The sequence below is a fragment of the Camelus bactrianus genome, chromosome 3, assembly GCF_048773025.1.
Source record: "Camelus bactrianus isolate YW-2024 breed Bactrian camel chromosome 3, ASM4877302v1, whole genome shotgun sequence".
NCBI classification, from domain to species: domain Eukaryota; kingdom Metazoa; phylum Chordata; class Mammalia; order Artiodactyla; family Camelidae; genus Camelus; species Camelus bactrianus.
In genome coordinates this window covers 45,471,392-45,492,109 of record NC_133541.1, presented here as the reverse complement: position 1 = coordinate 45,492,109, position 20,718 = coordinate 45,471,392, and the positions used below count along the sequence as shown (strand labels likewise).

The following is a 20,718-nucleotide window of genomic DNA, read 5'->3' as shown; positions in this document are numbered from 1 at the left end:
ACCCTCTCACCTTGCTTTTCACTTTTAATGTAGCTTATGATCCTTGTTATTTATAATCTTCACTGATTCTTTAAAATTACTCAGTTCAGTGTTTTCCTTTTTCTTACTGAGGAATAGTGTTTACGCTTTTAAAATGTCATCCATCAAGCACCTGGTTTATGCAGTTATTCGTTTCTTACGGGAACAAAGTCAGATGGATGCTTATACTTCAGATGAACAAGAAAGTTTGGAAGGTAGGCCCTGTTCTCTGTTCACTTGTGTTATAAGTATAAATAAAGACTAAATTAGCTATAACACTGACTCTATGATCTGTAATGTCAAAATCGGAATATTTTGTTGATTTTTTCAAGGAGAGAGACCTAACGATAAGGTTATGATGTTTTTATTCTCTGGGGCTTGTTTTGTTTGTTTCAATTAACAATAAGAGGACTGTTATTTATTTATTGAACAACTGTTATGTGTCAGAACTATGCTATTCGGATTAGACGGAATTTTTTCTCCACAGTGAAACAGATCCCTACTTAACAGATAAGTAAGTGAAACTAGATAGATTAAGTAACGTAACACAGCTAATATGTGGCAAAGCTGAGATTTAGATCCTGGTTCTTACTCTGAAGGTCTTGTTGTCTCTTTCTGATAGGAAAACATCCAGTTTAGAATCAATATGGAAAAACACTTTAGTCATCATAGAAGCACTATGTAAAAGTCTAATAATTATATCATTATTAAGTTCTGGTGACTTACTATTGGGGAAGAGAAGATTTCACTCTTGTTTTATGTGGGCTTTAAATATTCGATTCGATAATCTGTAAAGTTGAGCAGGATTTGGGTGACAGCATCACATTTCTTTGACACCATTGTTTCCGCTTCATGTTTATGCATTAGAAAATTTAAATTCAGCTGAACCATAACAAGAGAGAATTCTGCAGATGGGCTTGTGGATGTTCAATGAGCCCAGCTTCCTTGTGGCCTAAAGACTTAATTATTACAATGAGGCAGTGCATTTGGGAGAATTTAATAAATAACAGTACTATTTGAATTTCCCATCTTGGCGACATGTCTATCAATTTCAACAAGGAGTTCCCTTATGAATATGTTTTTAGAAAGTGGGGATGAAAATTGGGCATTTGCTCTAAATCTGCTTGCAATCTGGTGAGATGAAATCTTTCCAGGTGGCAGTGAGAGGAGCAGGTGACACACAGTTGGAAAACATTGCAATTAGTCCATTTAATCAGTCCTTTTGTCCTCCTTGATGGTTAGACTGTGTGAAGACAAAGGTGATTGGTTATCTAAAGAAACTGTTTATGGTTGCTCGGTAGCAAACAGATCAATGAAATCATTTAATAAAAGATGTTTCCTTTGTAATTAAAGGCAGTAAAATACTTTCAAGGGCCAGAAAGAAAACTGAGAGTTTTTTAAAAAACCAAGATGTTATGTCCTATTTTTAGGATGGTATTCAGCCAAAAATGTGTGCCTTCAGCTGTGTGTTATATATGGCAGTCAGAAATGGTGCCAGTTGTTTTTGACTGACCCCTATTTTTGACTCTGTGAGTCTGATTTAATTGAATATGAAATCATGTGAAAATGTCTGCCCACCTTCTAGACATTTAAAAAAGACCTGGGAGAGGAGCCTGGTTTTAATACCAGCTTTACCACTATGGTGAAGCTGGTATATTATCAGCTTTGAGCCTTATCATCAGACTATGTCCGTCCTAACTGTTGTCATCTACTGACATCTGCCTCATGTTTTGATTGTTGTGGCTACTGTTCACTGTCTCTCTAGCACTACTCCTATTGTAATTGTTGGCAATTGCGGTACACTCATAGATGATTCTTCCCGTTCTCTCAGCACTCAGTTCCTTAACTTTCTCTCCTCTAGTAATCTCAGCCACTTACTTGCTTTGTCATACCCTGGACCAGTGGTTCTCAGTGAGGGGCAATTTTGCAATATCTGGACATATTTTTGACTGTTACGATTGGAGGGCTGGTATTACTAACATCTAGTTGTTAGAGGCCATGGATGCTGCTGACAATACTACAATGCACAGGTTGGCTCCCAACAACAACAAATGGTCTACTACAATATGCCAGTAGTTGCTGTGGTTGAGAAACTCTTCCCTAGATCTTGTCACTATCCTCCATAATCTCTGTCTTAAACATTTCACTTCCTGACCACTACTGCCTGCCTGTCCAGCTCACTTCCTCTAGAATCCCTACCCCAACAATTCTTTGACCCTACCAATACCTCTGAGCTGTTGATCCCTTACCATTTCACACCCCTCTTCCTACCCAGCTTAAATTCCATGGTTGATCATTAAAATCGTGACCTTGTATATCTCTCCCTTTCTTGCAGAACCCAACCTTGTTTAAATCCAGCTCTCCACCTACTCTGTGCCCATATCCACATGATTATGTATATAGATGAAGCAAAGCACACTGCTTTGCTAACTAGCCCCAGTTTGAATTTATGACCACGAGCCTCAGGTGGACCTTTAATCCTACCCTCTGTTCCAAGTCCATAGTTTTGCTTTCCTAGATGACCACTTTAACAGTTTCTTTTGTCTTCTAAAAACCCCAAACGTCCTCCCTTGTACTCACTTTTAGTTGATGACCTTGCTTCTTCACCAGAAAAACTGAATTAATAAGAAAACAACTTCCACAGACTCCCCCTGCCCCATCTGCCCACTCACCAGCATCTATGCTCACATATTCTGCCTGCCTGCCTAGCTATTACCATGTACTATGGACTAAATATTTGCGTCCTCCCAAAATTCTTATGTTGAAACCTATTGCTCAGTGTGATGGTACTAGAAAGTGAGGTCCTCATGATTGGGATTAGTCCCCTTGTAAAAGAAACCCCAGAGAGCTCCCTTTTTTGTACTGGGTGAGGACACAGCAAGAAGGTGTCATCTGTGAACCAGAAAGCAGATCCTCACCAGCCATCAAATCTGCCAGCACCTTGATCTTGAACTTCCCAGCCTCCAGAACTATGAGAAATAAATTTCTATTGTTTATAAGCCACCCAGTCTATGGTATTCTGTCATAGCAGCCCAGACTGACTAAGACACCGTCGATAATATCCATTGTCCTTTCTAAATGATACCCTCTGCTAGCAGACTGGATCCCACCCTGTCTCACCTACTCCAGGCTCTCACTCTAATTATTTACCTTCCTTGTCTTACATCAGTAATTTTTCAACTTCTGCTAGCTCATTTCCATTGGATATAAACTTTCCATTATTGCTCCCTTCTTAAAACCATCAAAAACAGCAATTGATTACTCTTGGCACACTACCACCCCTTCTCCTCCCCAGACATTGCCTACCTTTTTGGTCTCCCTTTTGATGGGAAACTCTTTGAAAGAGTTTATACTTGCTTCTGCACTCTCTCTCCTTCTATTCATTCTTAAACCCACTCCAGATAGGCCTTTACCTCCGTCTCTCCACTATACTGTTCTCATCAAGGTCATCAGTGATTTCTGTGTTATGTAGTTCAATGGCCCGTTTTCAGTCTTCATTTCGCTTATTAGTTGCCATTGATAAAGTTGACGATCAGTCCCTCATCCCCATCCACCTGTATACTTTATTCACTTGGCTTCCAGGATACTTCATACTCTCTTGGATTTCTTCTTATCTCATTGTTTTCACCTTCTCAGTCTCCTTTGCTGATCCCTCTTCTTTTCCCTGACCTGGAGTACCTAGCATCTAATGCTTGATCTTCTTTTCATTATCTACACTCACTTTTTTGGTGTTATAGTTCAGCTTCTTGGCATTAAATATTTTCTGTTTATATGCTGTTATCTGTCAAATGTGTAGCCTCAGCCCTTTCTTCTGAACTCCAGACTCCTATATCCAACTGCTTACTAGCTACCACCACCTGTATATGTAACAGGCATCTCAAGTTGAACATTTCCAAAACTGGACTCCTGATCCTCCCAGGCAAAATCTGTCCTATTCCATGACTTGCCTAACTCAGTTGATGACTTTCCTAACTCCATCTTTTCAGGTGCTCAGGCCAAAAGTTTTGTTGCCAAAAGTTTTGTTACCATTCTGGACTCGTCTCTTCTTAGACCCTGCATCTAATTGTTTAGTCAGTCCTGTTGGCTGTACTTTCAAAATATATCTTGGCTTTTACCCACCTCCACTGAGCTCACCCCTGGATAGAATTAAGTATTTCTCATCTGTTTTACTGTGATAGCCTCTGATTGGTCTCTCTGCTTTGATATTTGCTGCTTCATTGAGTATTCTCAACACAGCTACTGGTGATCTTTTAAAACAGAGTATGTCAGATTCCATCATTTTTCCACCCAAAATCTTGCACACTCTTCATGTTACTACATTGTTTAAGGAATCTGTATAATTTGGACTTCTGTGATGTGTTGTTTACAGACTCCTCTTTCTCATTTGGCTTTAGTCAGATTAGCTTCCTCACTCTAAATGCACCAAAAACTCTTTCCTAAGGGCTTTTGCTGTTTTCTCTACCCCCATCTCCTTCCAGTGTCTGCCAAACCTCTTTTCTGAATGCGGATCCATTAAATCTGCAGCCTGCTTCCCTGCTCTGCTCCCCACGCTCTCATCCTCTTTGCACTGTTCTCTGCTCTTTGCCTTTTGTAGTTTACTGGCTACAGTCTACCTCTCCATCCCCCACTAGAATGGCAGCCCCAAGAAGTCAGGGATCTTTTCTGTTTTATTCACTGGTATACACAAAGCATCTAGAAAAGTGCCTGACACACAGTAGGTGCTAAGTAAATATTTGTGGAATTGAATTGATGAGTCGAGTCAAGTGATCCTGAGCATCTCACTTAGTTGGTCTGTATCTTTATTTCTAAGTCTATCAGGTGGAGCTCTCTGCCCCCCTCCTGCTAATAGATTTGTCAAGAGAATCAAAATCAGTGATAGCAGGTATATAGTATATGGGAGCTTTGGTATAACGTGCTATACAGATGGGATATGGTGGTATTGACTAGAATTCTTCACTTGTCTTTCTCTTCATTGGTACCAAACAAACTATTATTGTTTGGTGTTAAAGTGGAACAGAATTGTATACAGAATTTCCTTAGATTTTTATGACTTATTCCTGAGTAGAACCTCTGAAAGGAGGATCACATGTAATAATCCCCATTTCATAAGTGAGAATCTTGAGGTAAAAGCAAGATAAATTATAATACCGAGGTTATTTGTTTTTTTTTTCCTCTCGATTAGTAATGATAATGAGATAGTCCTGAGTTCCAAGGCTGTGGTGGTTTTTTCAGTAAACCATATGTCTCTCTAAGTAAGTGTTAATGTTGAACACTGAACAGTTTGGCAGCAAGTTCACTTACCAAAACAATGGTGTTTACTTAATGAGGAATCTAAAATAGTCAAATGCGTAGAAGCAGAGAGTAGAATGGTTGTTGATACAGGCGAGGGTAGGAGGAAATGGGAGGTAATGGTCAAAGGGTTCAAAGTTTCAGTAACGTAAAATAAATAAGTTCTAGAGACCTACTATACAGCATAGTGTTCTATAGCTAACTGGATTGTATACTTAAACTCTGATAATGGGGTAATCTTACGTCAGGTATTCTTAACACACACACACACACACAGCATTAGAGGGGACAAGAGGAAGTGTTGGGAGCTGATGGGTATGTCTGTGTCCATGGCCTTGATGGTGGTGACGGTTTCATGGGTGTGTGTGTATCTGCAAGCTCATCGAGTTGTGTCCATTAAATATGTGCAGATTCTTGCATGTCATCATACTTCAGTAAAGTGGTTTAAAAACAATTGTGTTTAAAACAAAACAAAACAAAAAACAGTTACCTCCTTTAGTGATACTTGATTGTGTCTAGAATGTGCCAGATCTGTGTTCTCAGGTTAGTGGCAGCAGAGATAAAGGAGTTGGACTGGATTACCCTGACAAAATAGCACGCAAAAATCCCCCCGAGTCCCCTCAAGGACTTTTCACCTGTCAGCGTGTAGCTCTGAAGTTTCATATTCTGGTTCTGGTTAAAGCTTTGGTGGAGTTCCATCCATCTTTAACAAGGCTATTAATTAATATTTTGGGGTGGGGGGAAGTGCTCTTTTCCACAGATTTTATCACTTTTATTTCCTCAGAAATTAAACCATTACTTCCACTGTAAACAAAGAAGTAGGATGTACTGAGCATCTACTATTTGTCAGATTCTATTAAAGTCAAAGATGAATAAGATGCCAGTCTTATCCTCAAGGAGACAGTCTAATATGAGAGACAGACATTTAAGTGCATATAATATAGTGTATATGATACGTACAAAAATAGAAATATGAAATGACGGATCTGATCAGGGAGGAAAGATGCTGATCCAGAATAAATAGATACGTATACATACATACATACATACATACATACATACATACATACATACATTAATTGTTTTTAATCAATTGTCTTCATGGCCACAAGAAAATAGGCTCTCATCCTATTTTCTTGTGGCCCAGTGTTTTTAGTGTAAGTACAAGAACGCCTACTTGGTGTAGGGATAGAAAGGGAGAGAATGAAGGATGGGTAAACAGTGGATTATTTTCTATCGAAAAGACATTTTTGACTTTTGGTAGTTGCCAACTTAGTTGCTTATTCAGTGTCTTTTCTAAGGAACATTGTTCTGTGATTAGTGAAAGTAATAATGTTTCTTTTTATTTTCTCAGAACAACAGTGAATACATAATATATCTTTTAAAAGTCATACACAAATGTACGTGAATCTGTAAGTAAGAGTTAGACAAATACCCTATGATCTCTCTTATATGTAGACTCTAAAAAATAAATACATAAATAATCATAAAACCAAGCTCATAGATATGTAGACTCTAAAAAATAAATACATAAATAATCATAAAACCAAGCTCATAGATACAAACAACAGATTGGTGGTTGCCAGAAGCAGGGGGTGAGAGATGGGAGAAATGGGTAAACTGTTTTTGGTTTTGGTTTAAGTAAACCGAATTTTTTAAAAAAGTCATATACAAATGTAAGTGAATCTATTCCACACTGTCTGGAAGTACACTGGATATTTTGGCTACATTCTCATCTTGTTGAGCCAGGAGAGAATTCCTTTTCAAAGGAGAGCATTCCCAGGATAAGAATCTGCCTCCCTTCCCCTCACTGAATACTTGCAGAAAGGACAGGATATGCTTTATTCACTGCTCCTGCCCTAGTTTAGGCTCCTTGTCTGTTTAGGTCATTGAAGTAGGAACCCACTTGGTTTTTTGCTTCCATTTTCTTCTTCAGCTTCCCTCTGTAATCCGTTCTCAACATTCTTACCAGACTTGTAGATCTAGAGACAAATCCAGTTATGTTCTTCTTCATGAAAATCTTTAATGGCCCTCCATTGGCCCAGAGCATGAAGTCCACATCCTTTAAAAACCGTATTCAAGATGCCTTATCATCCAGTGAGGCACGTCTTTCTACCTGGTCTGTATCCAAGCCATACTGGTTATCTTGTCCTACACCAAATGTAGATGAGGCATGTGTCACCACTTAACATGCCATGGATTTTACTTACTGTGTTTGTCTGCCTCCTATGAAGTGTAAGTTTTATCATGTGGATCCTGATTTTTGTGTTAGGTTAACTGTTGTAGCTCTACCACCTTAGAACAGCATCTTGTACATAGTAGGTACTTGATAAATTTGCATGCATGAAGGAATTTTTAAAAGCCAACCTATTGTCACTTAATTAAGTACACCAGGATTAATATTTAGTGCTTCCTATGTGCCAAGATTGTTTCTCTTACTATTCTTAATCAGGTTGAGAATTCTACTTCCCACATTAAAAAAAGATAATTGTAAAAATTTTAATTCAAGACGTTAGGACATTGGTGGTTAATCAGATATTGGTAATGGGGAATGTGGTGTTAATGAGTTCCTTTAACAAGAATATGATGTAATCCATAAATTGAGAAGTTGTATTTTAGGTAACGTTTTTCTTTAAGTGAGGAATAAGAAACCAAGCTCTCTTCCCTCAATAGCTGGTCTATAAACAGAAATCTCTGCAGCTGAACCGTTTAGTTTTCCTTATGTTCTGTGATCATAAATGCTGAATTACCACAGATTGCACAGTACAGAGTTCTACCAGGAAAAAAAAAAAGGTTGTTTCTTTTTTAGGTTGCTAATTTTTTTTTCACTATTAAAATTTATTTCAAGTTGCAATCCAGTGCTTGGAGACAGTTTTTAAAATCAGCTCAGAAGATACACATCTAGCAGTTTCACAGCCTTTGACAGAAATGTTCACAAATTCCTTCTGTAAGGTAAGCTGTCATTGTTCTCTCATTTATCATCTGATTATCTAAGTAAAACTGCAGTATTATGTTGGATTGTTAGTATTTGAGGGACCAGGCCTATAAGTAACTAACTTCTTCTTGGGTATAAGATAGTTTGCCCACATGGATATTATTTGGAACCTAAAATATAACTTCTAATATGCTTAAATTTTCATGTTAGTAACTCTTCTCATCCTTTCACCCTCTTATATTTAGTATGTCTTAGTTGACTTTTTAAGTTCTTTATATTATCTGGGTGTTTTTAGGTTTCTTAGATCTGAATTAATATTCCCCTCAAACATGACATAGAAAACAGAAGTTTTAATGTTTAGGAGGAAACCATATAGAAAAAGATTCATCAGGATTTGAGTCATCAGTTAGAAACAGATTTTATCAAGTTTGGCCACTGATGGGGATCTTTAAAACATGGAAAGGTTCAGGGTCAATGTGCAAAATCAAGACTGAAACCCAAGTGTTCTGATCCCTGTTGCCGACCACTGCCTACATGATCTCTGGTTTCTGGCCTTTTCAGGAAATATGGACTGTAAGACTGAAAAATTTTAAGGCTAGTGAGTTTAGGGCCTCAGGGGGACCTCCCATGTGGGTTTTCATTACATTTTGGTGCCACGTGAACTTCTTTGATTATTCTAGCTCTGTATTCATGCTTCAGTACAGAATGAGGAGCTCAGGAGAGGAGCTGCAACAGGCAGGGTGTCCTTCAGCCTGGCAGGGACATTGCCAAGAGTGCTGCCATGACTGTTTCTAGAACTCGTTGGGAAGAGGTTCTTAGAGTTGCAACGGAGATGGTAATTTGGCAGTAAACTGCTTGCTCCCTCTTTTCATACTGGGAAAAAAGATAATGCAGTTGTACTTGAACTCATCGAATAGACAGATGAAGTGTATGTTTGCAACAAGATGTAAGGAGACAGTGGCATGTCTCCGTGTTCCTTATCAGGGAATCCCTTTTTCTTCTCTTTGGTTTCTGTGGTTATTTCATTGTCCCAGCTTGTGGCCTCCTTAGGGAGTCCTATTTCAGGGGACTCATGGTCATGGCTATGGCCAAAGCCGACCTTCTTTACTCCTTGATGCCCGAGACCCCTGTGCTTGGGACAGCACTTGGATTTGCTCACTATGTCGCCTGTCACCACTGACCTACTACTGCAGAGATTGTCACTTTTTTTTTCCTCCCCTCAAAGCTCAGATTGACTTATTGACTGTTATACTCGGTTTGAATAGAGCTCCTTTTTTTTTTTCCGGTCATTTCTTTCTGATTGTATTTAATTGTATCTAAAATATAGTTTCTTAAGACTGGCTCCGTAGTATATCTACCTAGTTGTATTTGTGGTGTCAATCCTTCAATAGTCCTTAACAGCTATGGCTTCATGACATATGTTTGTTAGCAGATTATGGCGGAGAAAGTCTAAAACTTGGTTGAAGCAGTATCACAACTATTACAACTAAAGAAGTTATTGCCTTACCAGTTGTATTGGGTTGTTATATTGGGCAGTTTATTTCTGGGATACTGTTTTTTCTGTCCCCGCCCCCCCCCAATTAAGTTTATATGCTAAATGGATTCCTTCCTTTTATATAAAGTGGCAAACACTTGTCCTCACGTCATGGGCTGCTCAAAGAGGTGTTCAGTGAATATGAGAATTAAATTTCAAAGTTGTAAAACTGTGGCAATTTCATTAAAATAATTCAGAAGGATGTAAAAGACAGAATGAATTATAATTCATTTTTCAATATGCCATTTTTCTGACCTCCAAAAGTCACTTTTTTCATGCATAAACTGTCTAGGCTTGTTAAAAGATTTGAAATAGATGGAACCCTGGAAGCAAGTACTGCAGGGCAGTAATATGTCTTTGAACTACACTTACATCCTGAGTGACAACACAGTCAGTTTTAAGTAGTGACCTCTGCTTATTAAGGTTCTCATTTTGATTCTATACAGTTTTATTCTAATACTTTATGGTTGGTAAAGACTTTTTTAAAGTAGGAACAACTCATATACTTTATCAGTGATCTTGTACTTGTGAATATTTATGTATAACTAGCACAGTGTATTTCCAGCGTTAGCGCTATCAAGTTTATTGAAATTTTACTCAAGACAAAGGTAATGGTGGATATATTTTAAATATGGTACATAGGTATATTGGTTACAAATCATGCTTTCTTGAAAATTATAAACATTTATGAACTTTAAAGTCAAGTTTAAGAACAACGCCATTTTAAAAAGAATCTTTCAAATTGGAAAAATACATTGTGTTCTCAGTGCCACTCAGGACATTTCTAGATTTTTATTTAGCTTCCCTAGATACCTTTAGTTTGAACCTTATTATTGCAAAACAGGTTTGAGGATGATAGTAGGTGCTAAGAACAGGAGTGTTATACATTTTTCTTTGTCTTATGGGGAAATAAATATATGTCCATCGTTTTAAATAATTTGGACAATATGGACTGAGAGAAAGAAGAGACTGAAAATCCTACTTCCAAATATTTCTACTGTTAACCTTTTTTGTATACGTTTCCCGTCTTTGATTTTCAGCCTGTGTGCATGTGTATGTATGTGTGCACATATTTACATAATAGGATCATATTATAAATGCTTTTTTTGGTACCTGTGAATTTGACTTAGTAGACTATCTCTTAGGATATTAACACTATGTTTGGAAATTATCACTAATATAAACAATCCCTTGAACATGTTTCTATTACCATTCTTTATATACTGATTCCATGTTTTACTTATGAAGTAGGATTTCTTGGTATGGGGAAAGCAAATAAAAAAGGTTTTGATTCACAGTTGCCCATTTTTTTCTAGAAAATTTCCACATAGTCACTCTTCTAATAAAAGTAGATGAGAGGACTTCCCCCCTTTTTCTTGCTAACATTATTATTTAGATACTTGATTTCATGGCATGGAATTACGGGTGATTTGCTATAGTGATGGGCAAGTCATGATTATTTAATGTTCTCTGGGATGACTCTTTATGTATCTAAATGGAAGTACTTTGTATTTTATTTAATTTCAGAATGACATTCTGCCCCTTTCAAACTCGGTGCCTGAAGATGTGGGAAAAGCTGACCAATTAAAAGATGAAGGTGAATATTTCATGGAAAAATTACTTATTTAGTAAAACTTACTGTAACTCTGGAGAAAGTGACTCTGTCAACTAATAAGATTCTGGTTTACACTGCCAAGACTGGATTGTCATAAGTCCACGTGGCATTTGTGAAGCAGAAATGAATGTGATAAGGAAGAAGCCTGGAAATATAGAAATGGCTTGGGGACAGTATAGGTATGGCTTGCTTCAAGAGGAGCAGATCTGTTGTGAGTAAAACTAATGAAACGGGTATCTGAAAAGGTGATTGTGTTTGCTGTGTGTACTCTAGGATCCTAGATTCTTTATGTTTAATTAAAGACATGAAAATGATTTTCAGTATTATTTTAACTTTTGTGTATTTAGTGTTTTTGAGTTTTTTGAAATTTGTTAATGTATGTGTATGGCACTTGACTTAAGTGTTTATTAGCCAGCACGTTTGATGACTAAGTTATTAAATTTTCTAACAGTGGTTATTGAAGCCTACTTGGTTTTAATAAATGAGACCATTGAGGATCTGTATTCAGGTTTTCCATCGTGTCAGTTATGTTAAGCTATAGAGGCAAGCCAGGTCAGGCCTACGAGATTTGTACTAAGAAACTGTAGGCAGAGTCCTGATCGTTAGCAGTGAATGAGGACCGACAAATACCCTGTCTTATAGGCAGAGAGTTATTAGGGAATATGTGATATTCAGAAGCTATACAAAAATGGTTCACAACCATTTTCTAGCCTTTTCTTTAGTGCATACCTTGAAGAAGGCAGTTGAGTTAAAAAAAATCATTTGTTGTCTAAAAAGGTAGATATCGAAAGAGTATACTTTTCCTATTCCTTGAGGCTGGTCCTCTCTATTAGGTCTATAAATGTTCACTGTATCACTGCTTTTAATGGCTGTGTAGTGTTCCACAGTACTGAGACCATGATTTTCTTACCTAGACAAATAATGTTGTAATTCTAAGTAACGTTGTCTTAGTCTTTGTCATTATTTATTTTCACTCTGGGGTGATTATCTTCTTTGGATTACATTAGAAGGTGCTGTGTTTCCAACAGACAGACTGGCTTCAGTTTTCAATTGTTTATTTCCTCTAAGAAATGATATCACTACAATGACTTAAAATTTTACAATTATGACTTTCATAAATTTCATGCAAAGTAAAGTAACAACCAGATCCTCATTGTCATTTGAGTTATAGTATTCCCTGAAGAATTTGGATTTAAACTATCCAGAGACATATGCATTTTTCATATAGTAGTTTGTAGTGGAAACAATTGAATTGATTTTTCTCCCTTCCACTCAGATTTCTGCAGTGGGTGAAATCCTCAGTGATGCGTCAGATGCTCCACTACCATTTCGCTTTTGCAGCTCTCTTGCTTTAGCTCTGATCCTAAACGGCAAATTGAAATTTTCTTTTTGCCTTTCATGTTTACTCCCTCTGCATGGCAGAACACTGGGAGACTGCATTCCCTGTAGAGTTTGTTTTGATGAAATGAACGTTAGTAAATCTAGGGTTGGAAGGTGCAGAATGAGACTCCTTTACTGTGGCAGCATGAGTAGACTGAATTCCTTACTGCTTTTGCCTTTAACCAAAAGCTCTTATTCTTTGTTTTCACTAAGACATGTCACATCTAAGACATGTTACACATAAAGTTAAAGTAGTTGAGATTTAAACAGGTGTGCTGTTCATGTGAAAACAGATGGCCGGGTAGACTGTCAAGCACAGGATTATTCCAGGCTGCATGTTATACTTACCTGCGTCAATTAAGGCTTCCAGCCAGCTAGTACTTTCTGGTACACACAATATTTTTGTGTTCTTTGCTTCTGAAGTGCTGCAATAAGATCAGACAAAACCAAGAAGGATTCATTGCTGTCATTCCCTGACATGTCACAGAAGTGCAGGCATGTCTCATAGGGTTATCTTGCTAATTAAAGGAGACAGGTGAGTACTGTGTATAACTGTAAAGTGCTCTGCACTGCTTAGTTATATTTATCTTCACAAATATCTGTGTCCGGAGCTTTTGTATATTGAATATTTTGTCACTTGAAGCTTTTTATCATTAATATGTATCAATATGCATATGTATATATACATACTATATATATTATAGTATCTATACATTTGATGTGGTTTACAGGAAAAGACATACAACAGATTTTACTCCTCCTCGTCCTCCTGAGATGCCATCCCAAGATAAAAAGACTCAACAGCAACAAGAGAATAACCCCCAAAATTTAAATTTTTTACAAGGAAGAAGCAAATCTATTTAAGTACCGAGGCTAATGTAATTTCTTGCTCAAGTCATAAAAATTATGTAATCCTTTTAGCTTCCTTAGAGGCGTTATATCTATTTCTTTTTGGGGTTGGGGATCTAAATTAATGTTTTAACTTTTAAAAAACAGCTTCATTGAGCTGTAATTGACATACCATGTGATTTACTCCTTTGACATGTACGAATTAATTGATTTCTAGTATATTCACAGAGTTATGTAGCCATCACCACAAGTACAGAACATTTTTTATCATTCCTGAAAGAAACCGGGTAGAAATCACTTTTTATTTTCATTTAGCAAGCACTCTTTATACTCATTTCTGCGTCCTTATTTGCAGTAACTTTCGTATAATGTTAAGTGCTTTCATCTACCTGTCTTTCCTTTAACCTTCCTGTTCCTGTTCTCTGCAAATTTACACTCTTCTTCTCTCATTAAGTAACTAATGATCTATTAAAAAAACAAGGCTAATAGGAGAGCTTCTGGTTTAGAGAAAGCTGGAAGGAATGATAGAGGCTTTTGTGATATAAATCCTTCCTCCTAATTCCAGTGTTTTAAAAATTTCAATTTTGACCATTGGTTCTTAGAAGTAAGCATGACACTTTTTTCTGTTTACTGGAATAGAAATGATAACTACAGGAAATCCCTTATCTAGCTGACCAGTTGTTAACATAGCTGAATATTGCCAGATGTATCTGCAGATGCCCTTCCTGAAGATCAGTACCCTGTGGGCTAGCTGTGGTTATCTGAAATTCTTTCTAGAAATTAATCTCCAATAATCCCCCTTTAAAAAGAACCTGTCTCCAGAAGGGATAGCACATAAATATATTATCTGCTGATAACATATTAACATGATTAGCTTTACTGGCTTAACCACTCAGCATGTCCTGAGGGCTTGGTTGTCAGCAGGTATACATTTTGACAGGGAGGACCAGGTCCAGACTGAGATGGTGATTGAGGGGGGTGTTCCATTTGGAACAGGATGGGGCAGCTCTAAAAGGAAAGAGAGATGCTGATAAGGAAGGTAAGAAGAGATTAGATTTTGCTATGAGATCATCACCATTGTTGCATTTACTCACTTATTGAAGTCTGGTTTTATAAGATACATAAACATTAATTTTTAAAGACTGCACTGTTAAAATAATTCAAGCACACTGAAGGCTAAGGAGTATCAACTCTATAGTACATATAAAATTTATCTCCAGTGTGGGGAGGGGAGAGTATAACTCAGTGGTAGAGTGAGTGCTTAGCATGCATGAGGTCCTGGGTTCAATCCCCAGTACCTCTGTTAAAGAAAAGAAAATTTAAATTAAATAAATAAATAAACCTAATTACCTATCCCCCCCCCAAAAAAACCCAAAGAATTTATTTCCAGTGTGACTGAAAACTCTTGTTGCTGACCTTCATGTTATTGTGGTTTCTATGATTAAAATTTATCTTTCAGACCTTATATTTTTTCTGTATATTATACCTACTGTGCCTATTGATTACTTCTTTTTTAGGCAATAACCACATGAAAGAAGAAAATTATGCTGCTGCAGTGGATTGTTACACACAGGCAATAGAACTGGATCCAAATAATGCAGTTTATTATTGTAACAGGTAAACTGGCAGTATTGTGACAGATTTATAGTTCTTAAACATTTGCACTAATAGCTCTGAAGGAGAACTGTAAAATTTGTTTTTTTATTTAGGAAATTTTGAAAGTTTGGAAAAGTAGAAAGAAGGAAAAAAATAAACCCGTAAACTTACCAGTTAGAGGCAGCCACTGTTACTAATAACCTTTTTGGCATCTTTTATTTAATGTAACTGTAATTAATTTCAGATTAATCTTTTTTCACTAGGAATATCATAAACATGTCCTTATTTTACTGAAATCCGTCTTAAACATTATTTAAATGGTGTAAATTAGTCTGTTATCACCTCTTAATCTTTTTTGTCTTTCTAGCACCTATCATTACAGCTGGAAAGCAGTACTATTTTTTAATAAATGGATAGATGTATCTTAATTTGCTTAACTCTTGACCTACTGGTGGACATTGAGGTTGCCTTTTTTTTTTTCCAATATTATAAAGCTGCAATGAACTTCTCTGTTTCTAAAATGATTTTCTGGACTCAAGTTTTTCTAGACTTTGGATCTATCCTTGGAAATGCACTTAATTGGTCTAACAGTATAAATAATTTAAAAAATTTGTTGATGCTAATTTCAAAATTGTTCCAACTGCTTTGAAAATATTTTGAAAACTAGTTTCCTCCCAAGCATATATGAGTATATTTGTTTTTACCACATCTTCTCAGTGCCAAGTACTTGAGTTATTATTTATTATTGTTAATTTAATATTAGTCTTATTTTGATAGTAATTTTTCTGATTTACATTTAATTACTATGAGGTTGGGCATTTTTCAAATATTAGCCATTTGTGGTTTTTTTCTTTAGATTATCTGTTTGTACCTATCCCAGCCCTCAGCCTATTTGACCTCAGACTTATTTCTTTTCTTCCCTGTTGTGCCCCAGGGTCTGACTCCTATAGGCTGCATTTCCCAGGATCCTTTGTCACCTGGGATTTTTCTCTGTATTCAGCCAAAGGAGGTGCTGGCAGGAGATTATAGGGCAGAAGGAAGGGAGAAGTTGGGTATTTCTTCCCCTCTTTTTACATCCGAGTATTAATCCAGCAGGGACTGCTTCTCTTCCTTATCTCCAGCTCCCACCCCAGACACCTGCTGTTGTCCCAGCTTTTGCCAGGCAATGTGGGGTTTTGGGCTCTGCACTCTGTCCCATCTTAGGGATGGTAATGGCTTCCTGCTCTTGCTAATCTCTGGACTGCTGCACAGCCCCCTGTTTGGCATCTCAGCTCTTCTATCAGCTATGTAATGAACTCCCTGCGCTAAATTATTCTCTTTTTAAATATTAAAGTTCCAATAGAACTTTCTGCAGTGATTGACATGTTCTACATCTATATTGTCCGATACAGTAGCCGCTAACCACAGTGGCTATTGTGCGCTTGAAATGTGGCTCATGCAATGGGGAAACTCAATTTTTAATGTTTAATTAATTTAAGGTCAATTTACATAGATTAATTTAAATTTGAATAGCCACGTGTGGCTTGTGGCCACTGCATTGGACAGCAGAGCTCTATATTAACGATGGGATCTCTCTGTTCTCATCACAGAGCTTATTGTTTGACTTTTAATGTTTTCTTATGTAAAAGTTTTCAGTACATGTGTAGACAAATTTGTTTTCCTTTTCTTTTGAATTTTATTACAGGGTTTTTAGGCTGAAAGCTCTCCCCATTTATAGACTTGGCAAATAACTTCTGTTTTCTTATTTTTCCTTTACATTTAAATTTTATCATCTTGTCTATTTTGGTCGCTGGTGTGACTATTTTAATCAATCTGATGCTTTTTATGACAGATTTATAAAGATTATATTTTATTATATAGTAAGTTCTTAGATTTGAAAGAGATCTTTAAGTTAATTTGGTCCAATCTTTCATTTAGTTTTTTAAGGTATGTTCATATGCTTCTGAGATAGTTCCTTCTCCCCACCTTTTCTTTTGTGGTTATATCTGTTAGAAAAGTCCTCCTTATGTTGACATTGAATTTGTTTCCCTGTAGCTTCTGTAGCTTCTCTCAGTTGACTTTATTTTTATTCTTAAGAGCAATTACAGAGTAAGTATGATTCTTCTTTTTCATGACAAAACCTTACAGTTTGAAGTGTGCTACTTCGCTTATTTGAGTTCTTTTCTCTGCATTAAGTATTCACAGCTTCTCCAATTATACCTTACATAGTTCAGCTTTAAATCTTGCGCTTGTGCTCTACACTTGTTCCAGTTCACCTGTATCCATTACTGTGTAGCTCCCATAAGTTAGCATGGCGTATCTGGCCTTGGTCTGAGTAGAGCAGTCTTGTGGTGTGCTCATTTAACCTACCTCTAGATAACATCTACCTCTAGATTAGTGGGTTTTTTTTTTTTTTATTGAAGTATAGTCAGTTTACAGTGTTGTGTCAATTATAGCTTAGTGTTTTGTAGCATTATTTATTAAATTTATATTTTACTTTCAGTTTATTAAAGCCTGCCCTTCTTTTTCACACACTCTGTCCATCCTGTCACTCAGTCATATATTCATTTGACAGGTTCTTGCCCAACACCTGCTGTGTAGCAGTGTTGTCACAGGAGGTAAAGTGGGTTGTCTGGACTCAAATGCAGGGTCTTACATTTTATCCCTATAGAATTGTATCTTGTTACAGTCTTTTATTCATTTGTCCCTTAGTTGTTTGGAATAATTTGTAAAGTAATATATTTGCTTTGGCTCCTAGTTTCATGTTCTCCACAAACTTGAGAAGAGTACCATATGTTACATTGTGTCAGTGTTATGAAGTCAACTAAGGCAGCAGTCATGGGGAAATGGTGAAGAGCAGGGGTTCTGACCCAGGCTCTTTGGATTCTGATTTCTGACTCTTTCACTTAGACCTGTGTGACCTTGAGCAAATTATCCTAACATATCTTAGTTTCCCCCATTAGTAAAATGTGGATAATAGTACTTATCTCATAGGATTGTTGTAGAAATCAAATAGTTAATACATATTAAGTGCTAGGAAAGTGTCTAGTAAAGAGTGTACACAACAATAGCTATTATTATTATTATTATTATTTATGCAGTCTGGGTTTTTATTGCCTTAATCAGCATATGAAAAGAGATCCAAATTTATTGGGGTCCAAATATGTTGTCAGTTGTTTTTCTCTGAGTTACCAGTCTGGTGGTAACACTATTAAAATAGAAAGGAAATGATGTTAGCCTGATAGGACTTGTTCTAGATTAATCTACTGTCATTTTTCTTCTTTTCTTGATCTCGTAACGTTTTTTAATGAAAATTTTCAAAGTGGAAGGTAGTTCACAGTGAATATGCATATACCCACACCAGGGCTGTACCATTAATATTTTAGTATGTTTGCTGTATCACGTTTATTCATCTCTCTGTGCCTTTCTATTCATTATTCCATCTTATTTTTGATGCATTTCAAGGTAAATTGCAGGCATCAGTACACTTTCCCCCTAAATATTTTAGTACTCATATCATTAACTAGAGTTCAGTATTTTCTAATTCTTGAGGTAAAACTTACTTGCAGTAAAAAACACAAATCTTAACTGTATGTATGTTCACTGAGTTTTGACAAACGCATACACCTATATAACTCAAAACCCCTATCAAGACAGTGAAAATTACAACCAGCCCAGGAATTTCCACCTGCCCCTTCACAGTCAGCTGCCTAACGCACTCACCAGAGAAAAGCATTGTTTTGTTTTGTTTTTCCACTATAAATTAGATGTTAGAATTTCATACATTAGGAATCATACTATATGTACGTTTCTGCGTGAGTTTTTTTGGCTTAGCGTAATTGTTTTGAAATTCAACCATGTTGTTGCATGGTTTTTTTTTTAAACTGCTCAGTCATAGTTTGAATGTATCACAGTCTGCTTAGCCATTTTCCTCTTCATGGGCACCTGGGCTGCCTTTAGTTGTTGTTATCATTGTTGTTGTTTTTGTATCTTATACACAATTTATAGTTGTTATTTTTGGAAGAGTTGGATCCATAAGGAATTTAGTTGGCCATATTGAAAACCTACATTTTCTTTTATCACAAATAAATCTCTTTATTAGTCTCAGCTCAGAAAAATAGAAAATACAGATAATTTGTGGAGAATTAATTCCCCAAGCTGTGCTTTTATATTTGGATTTTATTCTCTATAATCATATGAATATGCATGCTTTAATTTAGCATATGAAATCTTGAAATAAATACATTTAATAGTGTAATAAAATGTTATTAGCAGATAATGAATGTTACCAGAAAATTGAATATTTACAGACCTCAGTAAGCCATATACTTTTAACTATGAATATGTTAAATCTGAGCCTAAATAAATCATTTACTTTTAATGAGATTAAAGTTTGGTAATAGTCTTATGTCCACTAGTGCTGTATTAGAAGAGATTTTTGGCAATACCCATGCTTGCTTTTCGTTTATTGTTAAATTGAAATGAATAATTATGCTCCTTTTTTTTCATTTAAATAGTATTAAATAGTATCTTCTTCCCTGAGGAGTTCAGTAATAGAGCATGCAATTTAATATTACATAATTAGAAAACTTTATTTGTGCATTTAATACAAATATTGAATAAAGCTTTAGGAATGTTTTAGAGTCTAGTGGCTGTATCTCAATAGTCTATAGTCTTGCCAGCTACCCCTTGCCATTTTTCTTAGCCAGCTGACTGCCAAAGGTTTGGAAGCTCAGAATAGCAGATCTCAATCTTTCTTTTGATATGCATTTGCACAGTTTTATTACTATACAAAATATTGGTCACATATTAAACTTGCTAGGTTGAACCTAAGTTTATTTTTCGTAGAAGTGACTTTTTTATATGTTGTAGAGTGGTCAGTTGGTACATTTCTTAAGCATGTCTTTCTTTTCTAGCATTTATTTCTATTTTGACCTTTTAGGATCCTAATGATGCTTTAGGCTCAGCTTAGAGCCTAAAACCTGAGATCTTCCTTGAAAACCTGGGTTCTTCCTCGAAAATCTCTTATTTAGTTTTGCTTCTCTTCTGTGCTCCTAGTACTTACCACCACATATAACATTTGTATGTTTATTGTATGTGTTCTGCCTTATTTTATAATTATATGCATACTTGTTTTATTTCTTCTGTGGAGGACAGAGATTGGATATTGTATCTATTCATATTCCCTATGGTACCTAGCACTGTGCCTCACAGGAGTTCAGTTTTTGATGGATGTCTGGAAGACTATAGAAGAAATATAAGAAATTTCCAGTGATGTTGAAGTGATCAGACACTCTAACACTTAATACAACAAATGATTGAATATAGGTCTAAAACATTTCCAAGTCTTTTATAATATGAAATGACATTTCATATTGAACTAGCTATTTCTGTGACTTCTGTCCCTAAACAGTACAGATCTCCCTCAACCTGTGATGAGGTTACATCCTCATAAACCTGAAAATGTCATAAGCTGAAAATGCATTTAATACACCCAACCTACTGAACATCATAGCTTACCCT

At 36.3% G+C, this 20,718-nt stretch overlaps 1 protein-coding gene across 7 annotated transcripts in view; it reads left to right on the top strand.

The window, feature by feature from the left end:
- SGTB (small glutamine rich tetratricopeptide repeat co-chaperone beta) overlaps positions 1-20,718 on the top strand; it is a 40,150-nt gene that overhangs the window by 1,324 nt on the left and 18,108 nt on the right. For 5 of the 7 annotated variants that reach the window (XR_012504579.1, XR_012504577.1, XM_074359019.1 and 2 more), the window contains exons 2-5: positions 112-233; positions 8,156-8,259; positions 11,304-11,373; positions 15,138-15,237. Coding sequence is in view for 5 of the 7 variants with exons in the window: in XM_074359019.1 (XP_074215120.1) it covers positions 134-233; positions 8,156-8,259; positions 11,304-11,373; positions 15,138-15,237 (374 nt within the window). In the remaining 2 variants the exon portion in view is untranslated. Of the gene's footprint in view, positions 1-89; positions 234-8,155; positions 8,260-11,303; positions 11,374-15,137; positions 15,238-20,718 lie in introns of all 7 variants that reach the window. The other 2 variants (XM_010949366.3, XM_045512413.2) reach the window with 2 other exon arrangements.